The 26372-nt window shown below is 50.2% G+C and overlaps 1 protein-coding gene across 1 annotated transcript in view; it reads right to left on the bottom strand.

Annotated features, from left to right (window-relative positions):
- Positions 1–352: 352 nt before the first annotated feature.
- The window catches only part of LOC128937658 (CUB and sushi domain-containing protein 2-like), a 146502-nt gene continuing 120482 nt past the window's right edge, over positions 353–26372 (bottom strand). The window contains exons 47-67 of the mRNA XM_054277453.1: positions 26044–26238; positions 24048–24221; positions 22904–23077; positions 21707–21880; positions 20660–20848; positions 18380–18553; positions 17270–17452; positions 16108–16284; positions 15641–15820; positions 13808–13981; positions 12662–12835; positions 11556–11629; positions 10285–10396; positions 9691–9870; positions 8039–8104; positions 6744–6905; positions 4954–5066; positions 4260–4347; positions 3342–3480; positions 2221–2362; positions 353–425 (exon numbers count right to left, since the gene is read on the bottom strand). Of these exons, the coding sequence (XP_054133428.1) occupies positions 396–425; positions 2221–2362; positions 3342–3480; positions 4260–4347; positions 4954–5066; positions 6744–6905; positions 8039–8104; positions 9691–9870; positions 10285–10396; positions 11556–11629; positions 12662–12835; positions 13808–13981; positions 15641–15820; positions 16108–16284; positions 17270–17452; positions 18380–18553; positions 20660–20848; positions 21707–21880; positions 22904–23077; positions 24048–24221; positions 26044–26238 (3074 nt within the window). The 3' untranslated portion in view covers positions 353–395. The remainder of the gene's footprint in view (positions 426–2220; positions 2363–3341; positions 3481–4259; positions 4348–4953; positions 5067–6743; positions 6906–8038; positions 8105–9690; positions 9871–10284; positions 10397–11555; positions 11630–12661; positions 12836–13807; positions 13982–15640; positions 15821–16107; positions 16285–17269; positions 17453–18379; positions 18554–20659; positions 20849–21706; positions 21881–22903; positions 23078–24047; positions 24222–26043; positions 26239–26372) is intronic.

Here is a 26372-nt window from a genome sequence, read left to right as displayed (position 1 = left end):
AAGGTTTGGAAAGCTCCCCTTTGAAAACCTTTCCTCTGCTCAAGCCCTGGGGTAGAAAATCCAACCAAAAAAATAACCCAGACACACAAATCCTCATCCTGTCCCATCCAGGTGTTTTCCACAGAATCCAGCACCTTGTGCACAACCTCTTTGTGGCCCAAGCTCTTCCCAAAGTTTGGGAAGCTGGGGAAAGCCTTCCGACCAGCAGGCCTTCCCGAGGTCTGGGAGCGGGGCCGGAGCAGAACCTTTGGCTTGGAGACCCAGCAGGATGGAGGTTGGAGGTGGATCCAGCAGCCCCTCGGGAATTCCGGGGAGGTGCAGCAGCTTCTCCGCGGCCTCGGCGGGGCGGGAGCAGGGAGGTGGGGAGGGGATGGATGGATGGTGAGGTGGGAACGTCATCCACACTGGACACCGGCCACGGGAATCTGGGGGAGCAAGGGGGTTGGTCATGGCACATGGGAATTCTGGGGAAGGGGCTTTGGTGTCCTAAAATTGGAGCATTCCAGATGGAATATTCCCTGCATTCCATGATCCCATGAGAACCCTTCCAACCCCACACATTCCATGATCCCAAACCCTTCCAACTCCCCATATTCCATGATCCCAAGAGAACCTTTCAACTCCCCACACACTCCATGATCCCAAACCCTTCCAGCTCCCCACACATTCCATGATCCCATAAGAACCCTTCCAGTTCCACACACTCCATGATCTCAAACCCTTCCAGCTCCTCACACACTCCATGATCCCATGAAAACCCTTCCAACTCCCCATGTTCCATGATCCCAAACCCTTCCAACTTCCCACATGCCACGATCCCATGAGAACCCTTCCAACTCTCCACACACTCCATGATCTGAAACCCTTCCAATTCCATGTATTCCATGATCCCAAACCCTTCCACCTCCCCACACACTCCATGATCCCAAGAGAACCCTTCCAATTCCCTGTACTCCACAATCCCATGAAAACCCTTCCAACTCCATGCATTCCATGATCCCAAACCCTTCCAACTCCACATTCCATGATCCCAAACCCTTCCAACTCCCCACAATCCATGATCCCATGGAACTCCACACATTCCATGATTCCAAACCAACTCACCACGTTCTACGATCCCATGAGAACCCTTCCAACACCACACACTCCATGATCCCAAACCCTTACAACTCCCCACACACTCCATGATCCCAAGAGAACCCTTCCACCTCTCCACATTCCACAATCCCATGAGAACCCTTCCAACACCACTCACTCCACAATCCCATGGAAACCCTTCCAACTCCACACATTCCATGATCCGATGAGAACCCTTCCAACTCCCCACACGCTCCATGATCCCAAACTCTTCCAACTCCCTGTACTCCATGATCCAACTCCCCACACTTCATGATCCCATGAGAACCCTTCCAAATCCCCACACTCCATGACCCCAAACCCTTCCAACTCCCCACAGATTCCATGACCCCAAACCCTTCCAGCTCCACATAATCCACAATCCCAAGAGAACCCTTCCAACTCCATGCATTCCATGATCCCATGAAGATTCCCACGAGAACCCTTCCAACTCCCCATGTTCCATGATACCAAGAGAACCCTTCCAACTCCCTGCACTCCATGATCCCAAACCCTTCCAGTTCCACACAATCCACGATCCTAAGAGAACCCTTCCAACTCCATGCGTTCCGTGATCCCAAACCCTTCCAGCTCCCCACACATTCCACGATCCCAAGAGAACCCTTCCAACTCCCCGCACTCCATGATCCCAAACCTTTCCAACTCCCTGCATTCCATGATCCCATGAAAACCCTTCCAGTTCCACTCACTCCATGACCCCAAACCCTTCCAACTCCCCACACATTCCATGATCCCATGAGAACCTTCCAACTCCCTGCACTTCATGATCCCATGAGAACCCTTCCAACACCCTACATATTCCATGATCCAAAACCCTTCCAACTCCCCGCACTCCATGATCCCCACACATTCCATGATCCGAAGAGAACCCTTCCAACTCCACACACTCCATGACCCCAAACCCTTCCAACTCCCCACACACTCCACAACCCCAACCCATTCCACCTCCCCACTCACTCCATGCTCCCAACCCCTTCCACCTCCCCTCATCCCAGGACCCCACAGCCCCCAGGGCCCACTGGTGACCGTGGGGTGGCCGTGTCCCACTCACCGCGCGGGGACGGCGCTATACGCCGTGCACACCGTGCTCACTGTGAACTCGGCCTCGCCTGCCATGATGTCTGAGGGCTGCAGGTTCCTGTCGTACATGGGGTTCTCAAAGGTGCCCCTCACGTTGGTGTTCTCGTGGCCGGCGTAGCCGTTGAATGGGACTTTGGGTCTCCTCCTGTGGCATCGGGGACAAAACCCACACAGGTGATGTCACTACACAACACGGAACACACAATGCACACACAGCGCTGCTTTCAAGATAAAAAAATTGAAAATTTATCTTCTGATTCTAAAATTTATAGGTTTCCAAAAGTGACAATGGGTTGGAGGGTGACAGTGCCACCTCTCCAATGACGCTGGACAAACCAACAGTCCAGCAAATTTCTCCTCCTCCATAAAAGAATGCAAAACAATGAGTTATTTACAGAAAGTGTGTGAGAAAGTTTGTTACATGAATGTAAACTCAGAATGCTTAGAAAATCTTAAGAAATCAAGATGACAGCCCTGAGGGGGGGCAGTGACAGGGGAAACCTGTGGGGATGGGGCAGGAAAATCCATCTGGGGGTTTGCAGCATTGATCAGGACAAAACTGAATTTACACCACATTCAAAGCCACAGGGAGGGGGGGAATTTGCTTTTTATCCTCCCAAATGTGGCCACAAATCCCATTAATGGCCAGAAAAACCATTGCTCTCCTCTCCCAAATCCCAAATCCAAAGAAATGCTTTATTTTTCCCACCTCCTGAATTAAACCAGCCCTAAAAGGGGGATTCGAAGCCCAGCTCACTGATACTCCTCTCAAATCCCTGAATTTATTTCACCTTTTGGAATTACTCTCCCAATCTCCCAAACCCTCTTTGTTGCTGCCCCATCTCCTGAATTAAACCATTTCTAAAGGTGGGAATTTTAAGCCCAGCTCACGGATATATCTCTCAAATTCCTAAATTTCTTTCACCTTTTGGAATTCTTGCCCCAAAACCATGTTTGCAGAGATAAAGCACAAACCCTGCAATAACCTTCCAAACCTTCTGTTTTTGTCCCACCTCCTGAATTAAACCAGCCCTAAAGGGGATGATTTTAAGCCCAGCTCACTGATAATTCCTCTGAAATCCCTGAATTTCTTTCAGCTTTTGGGATTCTTGTCCCAAACCCACCTGTGTTTGTAGAGATAAAGCACAAACCCTGCAATAATCAGGGCGATGAAAGGCACAAGGATGGCGGCTGCCACGGAGCTGCTGTTGGATGCAAAGTGGTGGCCTATGGATTCAGGATCATTTTCCATCATGCTGATGTCTGCAACACAGCAGAAATGAACACATTTCCTTCATTTTCCTTTCACATTTCCCACATTTCCAAACCCTTGCTGGGGGAAAAGGCCTTGGCTCAAAGTACAGGTGGCACCAGCAGCAAAATGAGCGAAGTGGTGTTGGAAAATGGAATTTAAAAAGGGATGTGCAAGGATGGAAATCCAGCCTATTAGGGCTCATCATTTATTTACATCTGCAATTAAAGAGATATATAAATTGATTTATTTTGCCAAAAATGTCCAACTTGGATGCATGAAGTTGGGCTTTAAGGAGACTCTGAAATGCTGCAATAACGAGCATCCATAAAGGTGACGAGATTCCAGCAATCTTGAGGGATTAAAGAGCTCAAACCATGCTTTAAGTGGTATTTAGGAGCTTAAACTTTGGGGGGTTTAAGCTCCCAAGAGCCTCTGTGATTTCTGATGGAGACACTTGCTGTGGTGGGAATGGGATTTGGGCTTGGCAGGGATCTGGGAATATGGAAATAAATATATCCAGGTGTTGTTTGTGCTTCCAAACTCTCCCTGCCTTTGGACAGCAGCCTGGTTATCCCTCATTTTGCTCCCAAATTACAAATTTTATCCTTTGCTGTTTGTTTTGTGCTGCTTGTCTCCCACAAACCTCACACCAAGCTCAGCAGAACTCGGAAAGCGCCGAAAATTCAAGCGAGGGATTGGAGAAAAATTCCCTGTCTGGAAACCCCCAACCAGGCCAAAATGGAGCTTCTGGAATTGAGGGGAAAAGTGCAAATCCAAAGAATTTTACCAAGTCTCTGGAGGCCAAACTGCCCAAAGCCTTTGCCACGCACAAAGCCCTGGTACACGAAGGTGCCACTCGAGGACTCTGACGAGACCTGTGGAGAGTGGAAATCAATGGTTTTATCCAACTTTTCCTTGAATTTAATACCCAGCTCACCCCAGCCCCTTCCAAGTGCATTAATTTGATGCAATTCCCCAGAAAATTCTGGCATTTTTTAAGGAGTTTCACTGCCCTACAGCTGAAAATTCTCCATTCTCAAAGGAAGGGAAGCTAAAAAAATCTTGTTTGTGATAAACTGGAGAGGACATTGGTGATTCCAGAGGGAGAGGGGAAAAAGTGGCCATGGGTCACTTGGATCCACATTTTTTCCAAGCTCCTTTGGATCCCTAAAGGGCTTGGGAAACTCCCAGACACAGGTAAAGGGTGAGGAGTAGGGAAAATAAGCTTTTCCAGCAAGATGTTGAGCAGATGTAAAACATCCACAGGGAACAAATCCCGTTGGTTTCTCCTCCAGCATTATCTGGGAGATGATGGATTCCAAACCCCAGGGCAATAAAACCAACCCCCTGTTGCAGGAGGAGCTGTCACCTGCTGGAAAAGTGCCACATGTCCCCTCCCAGCTCTGGGAATCATCCCTCAGCTCCAGGGAAGGGAAATCCAGGCTGGGACAGCCATGGGAGGGTGGGTTTTGTTCACTCACGTGTCCATCCAGGGCCCATTTGTCATTCCTGAACTTGTTGGCAAATATCTCCAGTGGCCCCATGATCTGGTACACCTGGAGCAGCAGGTGCACGTCTTCCTTCTTGTAAATCCCTGGAAAAAAAATGGGATTTTGTCAGCTCTGGTTTGAAATAATTGAGTGGGAGAGCAGAGAAACTACGTCAGGATTTGAGTTGGTGGTGGGAAACACAGCCCAGGATACTGAAGGTATTTTCCACATGGGAAAGGACTCAACTCAATATTTAATTAATATTCAGGAGGGCAGGGACATGGAGCACTGATGGAATCATGAGCTGGAAGGGACCCCCAGGGATCATCAAAGTCCAGCTCACATAATTTCATGGTTTTTACCCAAAAGCTCCAAGTCCTACCTTGGGCACCTCCAGGGATGGGCACTCCAAACATCCCTGGGCAGCTTCAAGGTGTTTCCATGGAGAAATATTCCCTAAAATCCAACCTGGCACAGATTGAGGCTGTTTCATCCTGGGAGCAGAGCCTGACCCCTCTCCTGTCAGGGAGTTGTGGGGAGCCCCTTGAGCCCCATCAGGAGTTCTCCAAACCCTTTTCCAGCTCCATTCCCTTCTCTGGACACACTCCAGCCCCTCAATGTCTCTCTGGCCATGAGTGACCAGAACTGGACACAGCCCTAGAGGTGTCCCAGTGATGCAGACAGGAAGAGAAATTATAAAAGAAAGGCCTCATAAAATCAGGCCTAAATTAATGGCTGCAAGTTCCCATGAGAAAACAATCTTGGTATGAAAGATTCATTAACATAAAAATCTATTCCTAGAGTGAAAAATAATTGCACCAGTATAAACAATAAGAGCTGTCTCATGAGAATCAGTAGAAAAAATATGTAAACTAACTAAAAATACAGAAGTTTGACAAACAAGCAAAATACCTTGTACTGACCCATAAATTAAGCATGAATGTATTGTCCACCAGTAAGATTTGACACAGTACTGATAACACTATAAAATAGAACCTATTATAGATATAGGTTATATTTTATAGTGTTATATATAATATAACCTCTGATAATCCCATAAAATATGACCTATCCAATCCAGAATTGGCTTTTATCACAACATCCCAGCAGTGCTCTCGTGTTGCTGTTGATATTCTCTGCCCTAAGATGTGCAGGGTGTCTCTGTTTCGGCCCGTGCAACTGAAGAATGAGTCTGGACTCTTCACTTTTTGGTCTTGAGGTTGTTTATTAATTCTTATCTATAAAATTTTCTTTCTGCCCAGCCGAGATCTGCTCAGCAGGGCAGCCACAGGCACTCTGTGTTGTCCTTTTATACTACAAACTACCTATAACATATTTACACTTAATTCCCAATACCCATCACCTGTGTTACACAGTGCACTTCTACTCTAAACCAATCCCAAAGTGCCAACATCGCTGCAGAAAATGGAGAACAAGAAGGAGAAGGAGAAAGGCTGGAAACGTCCAAGTTCCTCCATCTTGTCCCCATAACCCCCATACCAAAAATCCTAAAATCTTTATTTTCACCCTGTGATCATTTTGTTATTACACCATTCAAACCTGTGTGACTTTCAGGTCCTCATACAATGCTGGTAACTTGCTCCAGGGGTCACAATCAAATCCCCAGGTGTTGTGGGCTGTGTGCCAGGGTCTCTGAGCCCCGCAATGGGGTCCTCGGCAACTCTGGACATCCAAAGGGATGTGCTGAGTTCCCACACAGGGAACGGCCCTGGCAGTGCCAATGCCACCCCCTCCCAAAGGTCACATTGTCTGTCCCTCACCTGACACCTGGAGCTCCACCCCGCTGTGGTCGATCAAGGTGGCGTTGACCTTGCTGGTGGCAGGGTCAAAGCTGGTGACAGAGAGCATGGCTGGCTGCTTCTTCCCCATGTACTCGTAGGAGCCTTTCCACAGGGAATTCCTTGCAAACACATCTGCAGGCACTGGAATTACAGCAGTGAGAGATGTGAAAAAAAATACCCAGCAGCATTTCCATTTTTTCAGGAAAAAAAAAAAAACAGAGCAGGATTTCTGTCTTTCTTTGAATTCACTGATAATAATTAGATTGTTTTAAATATTTAATATTTCAAAAATATTTTGTATTTTAAGTATCTTCAATCACACCTGCTCTGAGCCATCACCATGAGGGACAAAGACAAAACCAGTAACTTTAATTTGGCTGTTGTGACCAAAAACACAAGGATAGTTTAAAAAACAAACCAGCCCCAAAATAATTTATTAGGAAAAGCTCAAATAAACTTATTAGGAAAGCTTAAAATAAAAAAGGATAAATGTACAGGAAGGGCTGGAATGCTGTGGGGAGGAATATGGATCTTGATGTTCAGCTCCTGTAAGGATCCTGTTTGTTGTCCATGGAATAGGATGGGGCATGTGGCAGTTTCCAGAGTGTGAAAAATGCATGTATTTTATGATTGGCTTTTCTCAAATATTAACATTAATATTATATGTGTTGTGTTAGAAAGTGATGCTGTATTAATTCTCTTAAGTAGTGGGTAAATATAGTTTTAGGATATAAAAAACGTTAAAATAGAAACTATGCTATGTAGGATACTTTTTTTTAAAGAAAAGACTTGCACTGAGATAGCAGCCACAGGACACCTAAATCTTTCAGAGAAACAGAATTTATTCTTCTTATCAGAAGAAACGAACTTCTTCCCACCTCTAAGGTGCTGTTAGGATTCAGAGGAAGAAGTAGGGACCGACCAGACAGAATCCTGTGTTTGAATGGAATTTATGCATCGTGTATGAGGTGTATGAATATGCAACAGGCTGTTGCTTTTAATGGTTAATCCTTTGTTAACAGGTGTCCTTTTTTGGATACCCAGACTGTACATAACTCTTTGTCTCTATTGTCTCATATTGTCCTAATCCAAATTGTCCAAATCATTATTACTCAAATTATATTACTATTTTTATAACCCTTTTATTACCATTAAACTTTTAAAATGTTAAAAACAAGCGATTGGCATTTTTCACACAGAGGAGGGGATTCAGGAGGGTGGATTTGAGGGGGTTTTAGGGCTGTGCCCACGGGGAGGAGCCCCCTGAGCCTCACCTGAGGCCTTGGCGAGCGGCGGCTCCCGCGCGGTGCCCACGGGTCTCCCACTGGGCCGGACATCGGCTGGGACAGGGGACAAAGCACAGCTGGTCACTATTGCATTGTATTGTATTGTATTGTATTGCATTGTATTGTATTGCATTGCATTGCACTGCATTGTATTGTATTGTATTGCATTGCATTGCATTGAATTGCATTGCTTTGCATTGCATTGCACTGCATTGCACTGCATTGCTTTGTATTGTATTGTGGGGTCTGGCACTGCCCCCGCAGAATTCCTGAGGCTGGAAAAGCTCTCCAAGGTCACAGAGCCCAAGTTGTGCCTCATGCTCAGCTTGTCACCCAGCCCAGAGCTCTGAGTGCCACGCCCAGGGGACAAAGCACAGCTGGTCATTATTGCATTGTATCGCATTGCATTGTATTGTATTGTATTGCATAGCATTGCATTGTACTGTACTGTATTCTATTCTATGCTATGCTGTGCTGTTCTGGGGTCTGGCACTGCCCACCCAGAATTCCTGAGACTGGAAAAGCCCCCCAAAGTCACAGAGCCCAGGCTGTGCCCAATGCCCAGCTTGTCACCCAGCCCAGAGCTCTGAGTGCCACGTCCAGGCTTTCCTTGGATGCTCCAAACCTCTCTGTGCAGCCCCTGCCAAGGCCTGACCACCCTTTCTGTGCAGAAATTTTCACTAAAATCCGACCCCAAACTGCCCTGGCCCAGCCTGAGGCCGTTCCCTCTGCTCCTGTCCCTGTTCCCTGGGAGCAGAGCCCAATTTGGGGCTGTCCCCTCCTGTCAGGAGTTGTGCAGAGCCACAAGGTCCCCCCTGAGCCTCCTTTTCTCCAGGCTGAGCCCCCTCAGCTCCATCAGGACTTTTCCAGCTCTGTTCCTTTCCCTGGACACTCTCCATTCCCTCCATGTCCCAGATGGACGAGCCCAAAGCTGGACACAGCACTCAGGGTGTCCCTCACCAGTGCCCAAGACAGGGGACAATCCTTCTTCTGCTCCTGCTGGTCCATCCCTGATCCACCATGGGCACACCTGGCTCATGGCCAGCTCCTGTCCCTCAGCACCCTCAGGTCCCTCTCTACCTTTCAGCCACTGTCCCCAGCCTGTCCTGCCTTTCCCTCTGCTCCAACCCCAAGTGTCCAGAGTGACCCCACTCCAGGAGAGCCACAGGGCTCCATTTCCATGGATCAGAACAAGTTCTTCATCCAAGACTCTGTGGCAGGTAAAATGTGGGGGAGATAAACAATTTTTGTCCTGTACAGGTTCTTCTAGACCCAAAAACTCCCCAGAAGATCCCCAGGTGACTCTTTGCAGGTGGCACCTGAGTGTTGGGTCACAGGTTGGACTTGATGACCTCAAAGGCCTTTTCCAACCATGTTCTGGGATTCTGCAATGGAGACCAGTGATGGAGACCCTCCCACCAAGCGAAAATCAGGCTGGGCCATCCCACAACTTTTAAGGGAACAAAATCAAGGCTGAAAACACCTCCCCTCTCCTTCCTTGGAGTTCTGACACCAAAACTGAATCTTGAGTTTATCTGCAGGTTGAAAACCACCTTTGAAGGACCTCAAGGCCCAGGATCTCCACAAGCTGAGAGCCTGGGGAGGGTCTCAGAGCCCAGCTGGTGCTGCCAGCCCCTCACCCAGGCAGATGGGGGGCTTCCCTGTCCAGCTGCCGTCGGCTTTGCAGGTGCGGTGCTCGGAGCCCCCGGTGAGGTAGAAGCCGCTCTGGCAGGAGTAGATCAAGGTGTAGCCCAGGGAGGGCAGGTCCAGGGCACCCACGTTGGCATGGGATGGGGTCTCGGGCTGCTTGCAGTGGTGGGCTGGAGGGGACAGGGAGAACAGGTGAGAGAAACCACCCAGGTGGGCACGGGGAGGGTGAGAAGTGACACGGTGACAGCAACAGGGGAACCCTCCTGGAAGAGGTTCTACACCACAGCTCACAGGGATTTTTCCCAGCTGGAAGAGCTTCCCATGCTGGGTTTCTCTTCCTGGCTAAAGCTGAACCTGGCTCCAGCTGATGAGCTGAAAATCAGGATTGGCCACCCCCATTTTTAAGGGAAAAAGACAAAACCAAAAGGTGCTGAAACACCTCTGAGCCCAGAACTGAGTGCCAGACTAAAAACTGCCTTTGCAATCCCCAATTCTCCCTAAAATGCCACACATTTTCTGCAAGGATTCCTTTTGCAGAGCCTGGCTGAGGGCCCCAGCTCCCTGTTGGCATTCCCAGGACTCACGGACGCAGTCGGGCTGGACGCCGCTCCACGTCAGGTTGGGCAGGCAGGTCCTGGTGGTGGAGCCCTGCAGGAGATATCCCTTCTGGCACCTGAAGAACAGGATGCTTCCCACCTGTCCCAACAGGAGACAATCACTCAGCTTCCCAGGGATTCCCAGACTTTCATTCCATCCCCTTGTCACCACCTCATCCCTCACAGGAGCAGCTCCACTCCCAGCTGAGCAAAAATCCCATTTATGGTGTCTCCAAATTAATTAAACATAAAATAAATTAATTAAACTTCAAGATTAAGGTGACTAATTAGCAGGAAAATGGAAGGATCCACTCTGCCATCCACTATCCCAGCAGGGAATGGGTGGGAATGGAGCCCCCCAAGGGAGCCGCTGTGGGATTTTTGTCCCCATTCCAACGATTTCCTGCTGGATGAGAGATGGGATTAGCAAAAGCACCTGCAGGATTTGGCCTGAAAATTAATGGGAATTAATGTGAATAGCAGCAACTATTAATTAGCACTGTAATTAATTTCAGATACAATGCACTGCCTAATTAATGCTGTGCAAACCCACTCAGAGGGCTAAAGGAGCACGTTGGGGTGTCCTGCTCCCAGGAGGAGACAGGAATCCATGGAAGGACACATGAATCCATGGGATGAGACATTAATCCATGGAAGGACACATTAATCTATGGGATGAGACATTAATCCATGGAAGGACACAAGAATCCATGGGATAACACAAGAATCCATGAGAGGGGACGTGAACTCATGGAAGGAGACAATAATCCATGGAAAGATGCAAGAATCCATGGAAGAAGGACATGAATCCATGGGAGGAGACATTAATGCATCAGGGGAGACATGAATCCATGGGAGAACACGTGAATCCATGGGACAACACAGAAATTCATGGGATAACATGTGAATTCATGAGATAACATGTGAATTCATGGGAAGAGACACTAATCCATGGGAAGACACAAGAATCCATGGAAGGACACATGAATCCACAGGATAATCCATGGGGTAACATGTGAATCCATGATGGGAGGCATTAATTTATGGAAGGACACATGAATCCATGGGAGAACAGAATAATCCATGAGAGGAAACTTGAATCCATGGGAGAACACAAAAATCCATGGGATAACACAGGAATCCATGGGAGAACACATGAATCCATAGGATAACACAGGAGTCCATGGGAGGACACGTGAATCCAGGCCAAGGACCGAGCAGGGCTGGCTTTGTGGCACACCCATCGTCCACGGCCATACCTGGTATCCCTGGGAATTGTTCTGCATCCCAAAAAGAGGCACTCCAGGATCTGCACACGTCGTGAGGCTGGGATCTGTTAAAAACAGGGAAGGGATTTATGGGAGAGCTCAGAGCCCTCCAGGCACACGGGTCCTGCTGTACCTCTGGAACACAAATGGGATTTGGCTCTGAAGGAACACACAGCAACAAGGAGAACACATGGATCTTCCTGTTCCTTAAATCCCTGCCTGCTGCAGAAAGAAGCAACCAAGTTTTTAATTAATGACCAATCACAGCCAGTTGTGTTGGACTCTCTGAGTCTGTCACGGGTTTTTATTATTCATTCTTTTCTGGTTTTCTGATGTCACCTTTCTCTTTCTTTAGGATGGTTTTAGTATAGCATTTTCTTATAATATGATATGATGTAATTTTATTTAATATATAAATATATATAATTTATACTTATTATACAATTATATTTATATTTATAACTATAATAATATATTTATAAATATGTTTAATAGATTGATATTATATCAATACTATAATATAATATATAACATATTAATATATAATATATTATATATATTATATATTACATATTATATTTAATTAGTATATTTATATATAATACATATTTAAGTATATATATAAAATATATATTTATATAATATTTATAATAAATTTATTATTATAATTATATATATAAATACAATTATAATTATATTAATATATACATAATAAATAATGTTTAATATAATATATATAAAATATATTATAAGTTCATAATATAGTATCAGTTAATAATGTAATATAATATAATATAATATAATATAATATAATATAATATAATATATATTTAATATATTTAATATAATATATATTTAATATAATTTCATAATATAATAAATCAGCTTTCTGAGAACTTGGGAGTCAATTCCCATCTCTCACCCCATCCTGGGGACCCTCACAACACCACAACAAAGCACCACGGTCACCCCGCTCTCCTCTCTGCCCTCTGCTCCCATCCTGACCTCCAAGGACCCCCAAGGGGTTGGGACTGGAGGTGAAGGGAGCCCCCAAAGCCTTCACTGAGCCCCCAAAGCCTTCACTGAGCCCCCCTTACCGATGCAGCTGGGCTGGGTCCCGCTCCAGGTGCCGTCGGACTGGCAGAACCTGCGCGCCGACCCCACGAGCACCAGCGGGGCCAGGCAGGAGAAGGACACGGACGAGCGGTAGGTGAAGCCTCTGTCCTCCCTCCTGCCCTGGGCTGGGGTGCCCGGGTCCCCACAGAACACGGCTGCAACAGCAAAGGGACAGGGAGGTGGCCACAGAGCCCCCAGGAATGCCACATCCCATCACGGCCCATCCAACTCCATGATCAGCTCGGGAATCAGGGGTGGCTGAAGGTGCTGCTGGCTGCATTCCTTGTAATTATCTCCTTTTGTCCATGGTTGTTAATTAACTTCCACCTTCTCCCCCGGATTTGCCTTTTTTTCCCCCCTCTTTTTTCTCTCCCCTAATTGCACGGTGTCACTTTGTTCCTTGGCTCTGTATCACACGGAAAGCCCACTAATTATCCCGGATCCTGGGAAAGGTGTGAGGAACAGTGAGGGGTTTTGTGGGATTTAATATGAAAATGGATATTGTGCAGCTGGAAAAGGGACTCAGAGCTGCCTTTAGCACCAGGAGATGCTAATTCCTTTTTTTTTAATTCTCTTTTTTTTTTGGTGTTTGCTGTTGCATCAAACCCACCCAGCCTTCACAAAACATTCCCAACTTCTGCTGCAACACGGTGCCTTTTGCTAAAGGATTTTTTTGGCAGTTCCAGGAGTGCTGATTGCAGAAGACTGAGTCACTGAGGTCAAACACCCAGTTTTGAGGATGTTTTGTAGGCAGGAACATGGAAAATGCCTGGATTCATCCCAAATGTGGCATCACCCTTCTGTCACAAGGGGTAGAGTGACCACCTGTGTCCCCGCCTGCACTTCACAGATGCCAAAGCAAGGCTCCCAAAAAACCAAGCCATGAAGGAGGTGGGAGAGCAGCCAGACTTTGGCTCCAAACTCTTGAACCATCCCCATAGCACCAAAAATTCCCACTCCAGCTGCTGGAAAACTCCATTTATGAACGGGGCACGAAGCACAGCAAGATCCCTCTAAACCCTGAGCTGCTCAGTGACACAGAGCTTGGGGAAAAAACTTGGAAAAAGCCCTAAAAAGCTGGATTTGAAGCAGAATCCTGGTGGAGGAGAGGGCAGGTGGCTACTCACGGAAGCACTGGGGGATCTCCCCGCTCCAGGAGCCGTTGCCCTCGCAGGTGAGCACGGCGGGCAGGGACAGCTGGTAACCCTCCAGGCAGGCGTAGCTGATGCTGGAACCCCAGCTGAAATCTGACCCCACCACCTTCCCGTTGGGAATGGCCTGGGGAGCTCTGCAGGTGATGGCTGGGGGAGGAGGAAAAAGAAGGAGAAGGAGGAAAAGGAGGAAATGGAAAAGGAGGATGACAAAGAGAAGAAGGAGGAGGAGAAGAAGGAGGAAAAGGAGAAGAAGAAGGAGAAGAAGGAGAAGAAGAAGAAGGAGAAGAAGGAAGAAGAGGAGGAAAAGAAGGAAATGGAAAAGAAGGAGAAGGAGGAGAAGGAGAAGAAGGAAAAGGGAGAAAAGGGAGAAAATGGAGAAAAGGGAGAAAAGGAAGAAAATGAGGAAACGGAGGAAAAGGAGGAAAAGGAGGAAAAGGAGGAAAAGAAGGAGGAGAAGGAGAAGAAGAAGGAGGAAAAGAAGGAGGAGGAGAAGAAGGAGAAGAAGGAGGAAAAGGAGGACAAGAAAAGGAGGAGAAGGAATAGGACAAGGAAAAAAGGAAAAGGAAAAGGAAAAGGAAAAGGAAAAGGAAAAGGAAAAGGAAAAGGAAGAGTCAGGTCTCTCCACTTCTTAATTATTTCCATTAACAAGCAAATTCCACCTAGGTGCAAAGTCACCTCCTGCTCTCCAAGAGCATCTCCCAGGATTGGCACAAAGTGGGGTCAAACCCTTCAAAGTTTGCAGTTCAATCCCAAATAATGAAATATCCCATGGGAAGGGATCCATGAGGATCATCCAAGCCCTGGCCCTGCACAGACACCCCAAAATCCCCCCCTGTGCATCCCTGAGAGCGTTGTCCAAACATTCCTTGAGATCCTGGGGCTCTGCTCAGTGCCCCACCACCCTCTGGGGGAAGAACTTTTCCCTCAGCATCTCCACAAATCCGATTTTGAAGTCAACGCTCGTTCCCAGCTGAAGGTAAAAATCTGCCCTGACATGGTGTGAAAGCTCATCCCCGATTTCCCCGAAGATTCACACATTTTGGACAACCTGGCTGAGGCTCAGACGAGCAGTTGAAGCCACAACCTGTCGGGTTTTCACCCACTCTGGGGTGTTTGGAGATGACATTTTTGCAGCGCTCTGCTCTTCAGCTCAGAGCAGCCAAACCTGTGCCTCCAAATGAGACTCTTGGCCACATTCTGGATCATTTCTGCAGCATTTGCTCAGTGCAGAGGATGAAAAAGGAGAGGAAGAATTGCTCTTTACAGCCTCTGAAGGAGCTGGAGCGCATTTGAGGGTTTTTATGTGGCCTGTTTTTATATCAGTTCCGTGACAGGTGAATTTTCCAGATTTTTAAAGGAATGCAGCGATGCTGCCACACATTTTATCTGTGCTGGGGGGTCAGGAAAACAGATCCAGCCTGCCCAGCCACTGCTTTCCTATTTCCCTTTTCTATCTCTGAACCACAGGAGCCATCTCAGAATAATGAAAAGACTCGCAGGGAACATTTTTCAGATGTTTCTGGGTGATGCCAGCACAGCGTCTGCTGGAAAAACACAATATTTCATCTGAGCTTGATCCGAGTTTTTTGTGCAAAATCACTTTACTCCCTGGGCTTTGAAGGAGAGCAGCAACTCCTTCCCTCCCTGCCAGGCACAGATTGATAGCCCTGAGCACAGCAAGGCGTTGCTGCTTCCCTGACAAATGCCAAACTTTGTGTGTGGAATGAGGGAGATGAGGAACGCCCAGCCAGGCTTTCATGGAAACTCTGGTGGCCTCCAAAACTTGTGTCCTGCAGGGTTCCTTACCCTTGCAGACGGGTTTGGTGCCGTTCCAGGTGCGGTCTTTGGTGCAGGTGAGGGCAGCAGCTCTGTCTGACTCCATCATGAAGCCAGGAGTGCACTGGAACACCACGGATTTGTTGTAGGTGAAGTCACTGCCCAGCCTCAGCCCATTGGCCGGCACGCCGGGGTCTCCACAGTTGATCACTGCCAAGGAAGGGAAAAAGGAGAATTTCTGGCAGCTGGAACCACGCCTGGGATGGTCCTGAATGTTTTTTTCCAGGTGGGGTTTAACCAGTTAAATGTGGAGCAGGTTTGCAGCCTGCGATTTGGTTCATTTGTCCTTGGTGCCCAGCTGGAGCAGGAATTGTTTTGTCTCCCTGCTCTGTGCACAGAGCTCACCATCCCTGATATGAAGCCCAGACCCACACACCAAAGCAGCACAGAACCTGAGAAATATAAAAGTTAAAACCAGAGGCGCCACCAGTGCTCACCAGTGCACTCGGGGCTGGTCCCAGTCCAGGTGCCATTGACGGTGCAGTGCCTGCTCAGCACCCCAGTGGAGTAATAACCCTCCCTGCACTGGTAGATGATGGAGCTGGAGAACACCAGGCCGTCGTTGAAGATCACCCTGGCGTTGCTGGGAGTCCCGGGGTTCCCGCAGGAAATCAGTGCCAGGGGAAACGGGGAAATTCAATTAAAATCACCCAGAAACCACAAACCGACCCCCAGGGCTCCGAGGGGTTCCTCCTGCATTGCCTGTGCTCAGGAAAGGCAAGTTCTGAGGACATGAGAACACTTCTGGGGACATGAGAACAGTTCTGGGGACACCAGAGCCATTCTGGGGACACTAGAGCAGTTCTGGGGACACCAGGACAGCTCTGGGGACATGAGAATAGCTCTGGGGACAATAGAACAGTCCTGGGGACATTGGGGCAGCTGGGGGACATCAGAGCAATTCTGGGGACACTGGGGCAGTTCTGGGGACACCGGGGCAGCTCTGGGGACACCAGAATAACTCTGGGGACACTGGGGCAGCTCTGGTGACATCAGAGTAATTCTGGGGACACCTGGGCAGTCCTGGGGACCCCAGGGCAGCTCTGGGGACACTGGAGGTGTTCTGGAGACACCAGGGCAGCTCTGGGGACACCAGAATAGCTCTGGGGACACCGGGGCAGTCCTGAGGACACCAGGGCAGCGCTGAGGGCATCAGAGCAATTCTGGGGACACTGGGGCAGCTCTGGGGACATCAGAGCAATTCTGGGGACACCGGGATAGTCCTGGGGACACCAGAACAACTCTGGGGACACTGGGGCAGCTCTGGGGACACCAGAACAGCTCTGGGGACACTGGGGCAGCTCTGGGGACACCAGAACAGTACTGGGGACACTGGGGCAGCTCGGGGGACATCAGAGTAATTCTGGGGACACCTGAGCAGTCCTGGGGACACCAGAAGAGCTCTGGGGACACTGGGGCAGCTCGGGGGACATCAGAGCAATTCTGGGGACACTGGGGCAGTCCTGAGGATAGTGGAACAGCTCTGGGGACAACAGGGCAGCTCTGGGAACACCGGGGCAGTCCTAGGGACACCAGAACAGCCCTGGAGACATCAGAGTGATTCTGGGGACACAGAAGAGCCCCGTGTCGCAGCAGTACCTTCGCACTCGGGCTGCGTGCCGCTCCAGGAGCCGTTGGCGTGGCAGACCCTCTCGGAGGAGCCGCGCAGGGAGTAGCCGGGCTCGCAGCTGAACCGCACCACGCTGCCCACGTCGAAGGCGTCCCCCAGCCCGATCCCGTGCGAAGGGATCCCGGGGTCGCCACACACGCCCTGGCTGCCCCCTGCCAGGAGAGCACAGAGTCACCACAGCCACCAGGGATGGAGGCTCCTGTCCCTTGTCACCCTCACCGGGAATTCCACCCCCAGCAGAGCAGTGGAACTCCAAATTAAACATTCCCTGATTCCGTGAGCCCCCCTGGTTTTGAGATGGATGCAAACATGGCCACAATTCCTGAATCCCAAGGTGGAGGCTCCAGCATCAGCCCCAGGGATGTTTCCCCTCCGTGAAGGAATTCCCACGTGCTCCAAGCCAGCCCTGAGCAGCTGGGAGTGAGGGAACAAGGAGGGTTGGGGCATGGGAGGAAGGGAAGGGAAAAGGGGAAAAGGGGAAAAGGGGAAAAGAGAAAAGGGGAAAAGGGAAGGGTTGGGGGTGTCCAGGGAAGGGAAGTTCAGGTAAGGGAAGGGGAGGGAGGTGCCTCCTCCTCAAGGCACAAGAGTAGGTGATGATGGGTGGGAGGTGATGACAATGGATGGGTGACCATGAACGAGTGACCATGGCCAGCTGATGGTGTCTGGGTGACCATGACCAGGTGACCAAGAACAGGTGACCATGAACGGGTGACCATGGCCAGCTGATGGTATCTGGGTGACCACGAACAGGTGACCAAGAACAGGTGACCATGAACAGGTGATGGTGTCTGGGTGACCACGAACAGGTGACTATGGCCAGCTGACTGTGGCTGGGTGACCATGAATGGCAGTGACCATGAACAGGTGACCAAGAAGGGATGACCATGAATGGGTGACAACAAACAGGTGACCATGGCCAGCTGACTGTGGCTGGGTGACCATAAATGGATGACCATAGCCAGGTGACCATGAACAGGTGACGAAGAACAGCTGACCAAGAACAGATGACCATGAACAGGTGACCATGAACAGGTGACCATGTCTGTGTGCCCCCCAGGGCCCTTCCCAAGCCCCCTCACCCGAGCAGTGTGGCAGGGAGCCGCTCCAGCGCCCGTCCAGCTGGCACATCCTCGTGGCATTGCCCACCAGCGTGCGCCGGCCCAGGCAGCTGTACCTGACCACGGAGCCCACCGTGTGCTTGTCCCCCGAGATCTGCGCGTGGGGAGGGGACCCGGGGTGGCCACAGGACACCACTGCAACAGAGACACGGCTTCAGCACCCGGGGATCCAGAATTCTGGCTTGGGGGGACCTTAAATGTCAGTTAGTGCCACTCCTTTCCATGGGCAGGGACGCTTTTCCCTATCCCTGGTTGCTCCAAGCCCTGTCCAGCCTGGCCTTGGACACTTCCAGGGATGAGGACAGTCCCAGCTGCTCTTGGCACATGTGCCAAAGCCTCCCCATCCTCACAGGGAAGTTCAACACACAGGAAACAAAAACATAAGAAAATCTCCTTTTTTTTTAAACTTTGAAACCCAGGAATCCAAGGAATCAGTGGTAAAATTGACCTGGGTTTCCAAATGTCAACAAATCCTCCAAATCCCAACATTTTCTGCGAGATAAAATGGAGGAAGGAGATCCCTTGTACTCAAGGAGGCTGAGGGAACCTGGGATTGGGGTTTTAACAGGAATTCCCTCCCGGCTGTGGGAACATGGATCATCACTCACCAGCTCCCCAGGATCCATGCAAGGGGTGAGGAGAGGACAAAAGGAAAGGAAAACGTGCCCAAAACTGCTTGGTAGGATTTGGTGTGGAGGGAGAAACGTGGGAAAAACAAAAGGAACAATCCCAGCTTTGGAACAGCTCAAGCCAATTGGAATTTCTGGAGTTGGGCAGGGAATGGGATTGCAGCTGGTTTGGTGCCCAAAGGGACAAAATGGTCATGCTGGGGTGGGGCTGCTCCTGCCTGCACCTCCCTAAGGCAGCTAAAATCCACTCTGGATCCCAAATTCCCAGTGTAAGATTGAGACTCACTCACTCAGGTGAGTCCTCACTCACCCAGGTGTACCCTCAGCCACTCAGGTGAGCTCTCCCTGTGCTCCAGAGCTGCTCCTGCCCTCTCCACCTGCACTATCCCAGCAGGATCCTCTCCTCAAACCCCACAACCCATCAGGATTCCACCTGGAACACCCAAAATCCATTGGGATCTGCCTGTCCTTACAAAGAGAACGTCCCTAGCAGGATCCTCTCCTCGAACCCCAAAATTCATTGGGATTCCACCTGAAACCCCCAAAATCCATCAGGATCCACCCGTCCCTACATAGAGAATGCCTTCCAGCAGGATCCTTTCCTCAAACCCCAAAATTCATTAGAATTCCACCCAGAATCCCCCAAAATGCATCAGGATGCACCTCTCCCTACAAAGAATGTCCTTATCAGGGTCCTTTCCTCAAACCCCAAAATTCATTAGGATTCCACTCAGAATCCCCAAAATTCATTGGGATCTGCCTGTTCCTATATAGAGAATGCCTCCAGCAGGATCCTCTCCTCAAACCCCAAAACCCATAGGAATTCCACCTGGAATCCCACAAAATCCATCAGGATCTACCTGTCCCTACACAGAGAATGTCCCTTTTCCTCAAACCCTAAAATTCATTAGGATTCCACCTGGAACCCCTAAAATCCAATGGAATCCACCTGTCTCTACATAGAGAACCCTCTCCAGCAGTATCCTCCCCTCAAATCCCAAAATTCATTGGGATTCCACCTGGAACCCCTAAAATCCACTGGGATTCATGTGTCCTCACAAAGAGAACCCCCTCCACCAGTATCCTCTCCTCAAACCCTAAAACACATCAGGATTCCACCTGAAACCCCCAAAATGCATCAGGATCTGCCTGTCCCGAGACAGAGGACCTCCTCCACCAGAATTCTTTCTTCAAACCCCAAAATTCATTGGGATTCCACCTGGAACGCCCCCAAATCCACTGGGATCCACCTGTCCCTACACAGAGAAACCCCTCCAGCAGAATCCTCTCTTCAAACCCTAAAATCCATCAGGATCCACCGTTTCCTGAGAATGCCCTCCAGGAGGATCCTCTCCTCAACCCCAAAACCCATCAGGATTCCACCTGGAACCCCCAAACCCATTGGGATCTGCCTTTCCCTACACAGAGAATGCCTCCAGGAGGATCCTCTCCTCAACCCCAAAACCCCCTCCCTAGGAAACTCCTGAAACCACTGGGACCATTCCCACGTGGATTTTTTTGTGGGGATTTTTTTTGGGATGGATTTTCCCTCACGAATCCTGCTGACCCCCACGAGATGCGCTGGACAGGGAGAGGGGTTGGGGCCACTTACAAAGGCACTGGGGGAGGGCTCTGTCCCACGTGCCATCGCCCTGGCACGTCAGGACGTGCGTCCCCAACAGATAAAATCCGTGGCTGCACTGATAGGACACGGTGGTGCCGAAGCTGAACCTGTGCGGGCCGCTCGGCTGCACTTGCCGCACGCTGTTTTCCAGGTGCCCGGGGTCAGAACAGTTCACAACTGCAAACAGACAACAGAACAACACCCAGAAAATAATGGGAAGCGAAAAGTGAGGCAGAAAATGTGGGGTTTAAAAAAAAAAAAAAAAAATTGGTGGGAAGTTGAAGATTTTATGCTGATTTAAGATTTTTTTCCCGAGATTTTTTCTCTGAGATTTTTTTTTTTCTCCGAGATTTTTGAGGGTGGGAGTGGAAAAATTTCTTGTGAAAAAGGGAGTCCAGGCAATCCTGCAGGTTGTCACCCAGCAGCAGAGGCTGGATCTCCAAATTGGGATTGAGATTATCCAGCTGGGAATAACTGATCCCAAACCGGGATTTTTTTGGGAATAATTGATAATCCAGCATGGCCAGAGATCCTGGATTAGGGAGATGCAGAGGGAGGGAGTGCAGGGAGGGGAGGGGATTTGGGAAGTGAATCTGAGTGCTGATCCCATGGGGAAAGAGGGAAAAGGGCTCTGCACAAAGCTGTGGGAAGATATTTCCTGGGAAGATAAACGAGGAGGTTGGACAAGGTGATTTGGGGGGGAGCAGAGGAGAGATCCTGATTTTCCATGGACATGGATTGTGACCACCAGGGCGTGTTTGTAGGGCTGTGCCTGCCTTTAACACCCTCTGAGCCCAAATTTGGGTCTGATCCCAAACCTGATCTGATCTGTGCCTGCCTTTAACACCCTCTGAGCCCAAATTTGGGTCTGATCCCAAATTTCCAACACGCTCCAACTCCTTGGAGAACGCATTGAGGTGAGGAAATCCCGTGGGATTTACAGCATCCCTGGCATCTCCAACCACATCCCCTGGGTGGTTTCCAGGGATTTCTGGCTTGGGATCATGGAGAATCCCCAGGGAAGGCCAGACTGACCTCGGCAGGAGGGCAGGGTGCTGCTCCACTGGCCGTTGGCCAGGCACTGGGATTGGGAAGCTCCCTCCAGGCGGAATCCGGGGTTGCACTGGAATTTGGCCACGTCGTTGAGGTTGAACTGGGAGCCCTGGGTGAGGCCGTTGGGGGGGTTGCCAGGGTGGCCACAGGTGATGGCTGCAAGGACAAAATGGAAATGTCACTGGATTTATTCCTGGAGAAAAGTGGATTATTCATTGGAAAAAGATGTGAAGGTAGGAGAGCATAAAAACCGCCACATCAATCCCAAACCCCAAAGATTTGGGGCTTCTCTGTTGAGATACAGGATGACATTGAAAAAAAGGGATTTTTTTAGGTTTTATTTGCTCCAGGAATTCCCTGCATCCCTCTCCAGGCAGCCGAGTGCCAGGATCCCACTGATTTACACCACACATCCCTCTCCAAAAATCCCAGCTCCTGCTCTTAACCCCACACCACCCCACGCATCCAAACTCTGTTGTTCCCTCCCTCTCTCCCTGTCCCCCCTGGGCTGAAGGAATGACAAGTACTGATGAACACAAGAATTTAAGAACAGAAAGATTTGATGGACAAGTAAAATACCTTTTACTCACCAACAGAATAACTGGCAAGAAACCTACCAACCAATTGGAGTCACACGTGAGGTGTGTGACTAAAACTACATAAAAATGAGTTATGTGAATAAAGAATGGGTTTTTTCCTGCATGAAGAAAATGGAGTCTTGATAAAAAAACACCCCAAAGGTGTGTGCATGGCCACCCCACACCTCGAGGGTGTGAGCTCTGCCCAGCCCCTTCCAGGCCCTCCAGGCTGGGATGTCCCCTCAGGGCTGAAGGAATGACAAGTACTGACGCACACAAGAATTTAAGAACAGAAAGATTTGATGGACACAGACCAATAAAGTAATTAGCCAGAAAGCTACTAACCAATTGGAAAGACACATGAGGTCTGTAAAACTGCATAAAAATGAGTTGTGTGAATAAAGAATAGGTTTTTTCCTGCATGAACAAAATGGAGTCTTGATAGCAAAACACCCCGAACGCGCGCGCAGCACAACCACCTCATACCTCAACCACCCCACACTTTGGGGGTGTGAGCTCTGCCCAGCCCCTTCCCCAACCCCTTCCCCAGCCCCTTCCAGGCCGGGATGTCCCCCCAGGGTGAAGCAATGACAATACTTACGCACACAGACAGGCGTTTTCCCGGACCAGCGGTGGTCCTGCTGGCAGATGCGCACGGACATGCCGATGAGGCGGAAGCCGGGCTGGCACTGGTACACCACGCTGCCACGGTAGTTGTAGTTCTCCCCGTTGATCTGCCCGTTCACAATGGGGCTGGGCACGCCACAGTGCCCGGCTGGAGGGGACAGAACGGCAGCAATCAGCTGGAGAGCCCAGCAAAGGTGTCCCCAAAGGGCATCGGGGGATCTCTGCGGGTTTGGGGTGAGGAGAAGCCCAGACCGGGATGGGTTGCAAGGGAATGCAAGGGTTGTCCATAGGGACACCTCTACCATGTCAAATCCAACCTCTCCTTGGACACTTCCAGCTGTGGATGGGGCAGCCACAGCTTTTCTGGGCATGGATGAGGTTTGGAGATGCCCAGATTGGTTTGGGTTGGAAGGGAACATAAGGGTTGTCCACAGGGACACCTTCCACCATGCCAAGTCAGCCTGTCCAACCTCTCCTTGGACTCTTCCAGGGATGGGGCAGCCACAGCTTCTCTGGGCAGGGATGGGGGTTCACAATGCCCTGACTGGTTTAGGTTGGAAGGGAACATAAGGGTTGTCCACAGGGACACTTTCCACCATCCCTGGTTACTCCAAGCCCTGTCCAAGCTCTCCTTGGACACTTCCAGCTGTGGATGGGGCAGCCACAGCTTCTCTGGGCATGGATGGGGTTCATGATGCCCAGATTGGTTTGGGTTGGAAGGGAACATAAGGGTTGTCCACAGGGACACCTTCCACCATCCCTGGCCATCCTCTCCAACCTCTCCTTGGACACTTTCAGGGATGGGGCAGCCCCAGCTTCTCTGGCCAATCCACATCATGCTGTTTATAGGGAAGAATCCACCCCAATATCCATCCACACCCATCCTCTTTCACCTCCAGGCTGTCACCTCAACACTCTGCAGTCCCAACCAACTATCCTCACCCCAAAACTCTCCCAGCACCTCACACCTCTGGAGGACGCAGGAATCCAACTCTGCCTCCCTTTTACACCCCCTTCAAACCCCGCAGGGTGGATGTCAGTCCCTAAACCCCCTGTTCCCTCCCAAGGAGCCTTTCCCACACCCGTGGATGCCGCAGGAGCATCCCAAAGGTACCTACCCAGACACCTGACCTCAGCCCCGCTCCAGAGCCCGTTGGCCATGCACTCCCTGACCCGGGAGCCCACCAGGGTGTAGCCAGTGTTGCAGGAGAAGATGGCAGTGGCCCCGTAGCTGGTGAGGGTCCCGATCTTGTTCCCGTTGGGAGGCGTGGGCAGGTCCCCACAGGAGATAACTAGGACAGATCCCAAAGGATAAGTGAGAGAACAGGCTGGGTTTTGAAGGAATGCATCCAGGCACAGCACCAGGAGTTGCTGCTGGAGTGGGAAAGTTCATTAAATAATTCCAGGAATTGTGATCATTCCAGAGCCATGTAAGATGAGGTGACAAAAATAAGAGCTGTTCATATTTATGCTTCAGGATACAGGGGAACACTAAAGACAGGCTGGGAAAGAACCAAAGGAGTTTTTCACACCAGAGCTTCCTCACAGAGGAATATTTTTCTGTCATTAAGCCTGATTCCCAGAAACCCCACAGAATCATGGAAGGGACCTTAAAGGCCATGAGTGGGGACATCTCCCACTAGGCCAGGCTGCTCCAAGCCCTGACCTTGGAATGGCACAAAGTTCATAATTAAAAGTGACACCCAGCTTTCCCCCACAATCCAAAATCCCAAGATCTGCAGATCCCAGCTGGGTTTGTGGGATGCAGGAGCCTCTGCAAACCCAACCTCCCCCTCAGAACTCTTGGTTTTATCTTCATTTTCTCTGCCTTCAAGCTCTGCCAAGCCTGCAGAGCTCCCGCTGGGTGCTGCTGACCTCGGGGCGCTGCCAAGATGCTGTCACTTGGATTTAGGTGGCAATAAGGCTGAGGGAACAAAAGGAGGTCAGGCTCCTGCTCCCGGATCCAGAGGAAGAGCTGGCAGGGGGAGAAGCACATCTGTCACCCACACCAGCAGTCACAGCTCCACAAACAAAGGCAGGCAGCAGGGAAGGAGAGGCTTTGCTGCCTCTGTCTGCACTTGGAGAGAAAAACCCTGCACCTCTGACAAAGGGAGAGATGCAAAGCACAGCAGTGGTGTCAGAACAACTGAGAGCTGCTGGCGTGCCCCGTTGGGTTTGATTTGCAGGTGACACTGTTACCCTTGTAAACCTGGTGTTTGTGTGAGAGCTGAGGCTTGACAGCAGAATTCTTTATTTTCCCTCCTTAAAAGCCCTGACTTCAGAGCAGCTGTGGCAGAGAAGCTGCTGGGACCCCACAGCAACAGCTGAGCTGAAGGGCTTCAGATCCCAGGGAAGTGCTGGGATTAAACCAGGATTCACTTCCAGGCATCTCCCTGCATCCCAATCCCTTCCAGCAGCTCTGCTGTCTCTGCCTCAGCTGCTGACGAGAGTAATTGAGTTCTACCCCACAGCAGAGACGACACCTTCCATGATCCCAGTTTGCTCCAACAGGGATAGGGTAGGTTGGAAGGGATGGGGCAGCCACAGCTCCTCTGGGAAATCCATCCCAGCACCAACCTGCCCTCACAGGGATAGATTTGCTCCCAAAATCTGCACCAAACCATCCCATCCTGTACCCAAAGGGCACCATCTCCTTGGTTAGCCATGATTACCCACCAGCATCATCCTGAAACCCTCAGGGCTGGGATTTGCTGACCCCAAACACAAAACCAGCTCCTGGCGATGCTGCTCTGTGAAATCCATCCCAGCCACTCCCTGCCCTTCCAGGAATGGATTTCCTCCCAAAATCTGCACCAAACCATTCCATCCTGTACCCAAAGGACACCATCTCCTTGATTATCCATGGTCACCCATCAGCAACACCCTGAAACCCCCAAGGCTGGCATTTATTGAGCCCAATCACAAAACCAGTCCCTGGTGACTTCCTCCCAAAATCTGCACCAATTTCCTCCCCAATCTGCACCAAACCATCCCATCCTGTACCCAAAGTACGATCACCCACCAGCACCACCCTGAATCCCCCCAGCTTGGCATTTACTGACCCCAAACCCAACCCCAGCCCCCGGTGCCACCCTGGGGCGCCCCTGCCCTTACTTTTGCAGGTGGGCACGGGCTGCCCGATGCTCCAGGTGCCGTTGGCCTGGCAGCGGATGACCCTCTGGCCCGTGTAGTAGTAGCCAGGGTCGCAGATGAGCATCAGCTGGGCGTTGTAGTGGTACTGCACCTCGTAGGTGAGGCGCCAGCGGCCGTGCTCCACCGCGATGCTGCCCACGTCGGGGCACGTCACAGCTGAGGGGGGAATGGAACAGGGGAAATGGGACATGGGAAATGGCACGTGGGAAATGGGCCATGGGAAATGGCACAAGGGAAATGGGACATGGGAAATGGAACGCGGGAAATGGCACGTGGGAAATGGCACACGG

The sequence above is a fragment of the Melozone crissalis genome, unplaced genomic scaffold (assembly GCF_028551555.1).
Source record: "Melozone crissalis strain CALT ecotype California unplaced genomic scaffold, PUWL_Pcris_2 ptg000020l_1, whole genome shotgun sequence".
NCBI classification, from domain to species: Eukaryota; Metazoa; Chordata; class Aves; order Passeriformes; family Passerellidae; genus Melozone; species Melozone crissalis.
The sequence above is the reverse complement of the archived record's forward strand: the minus strand, read 5'-3'. Positions and strand labels throughout refer to the sequence as shown.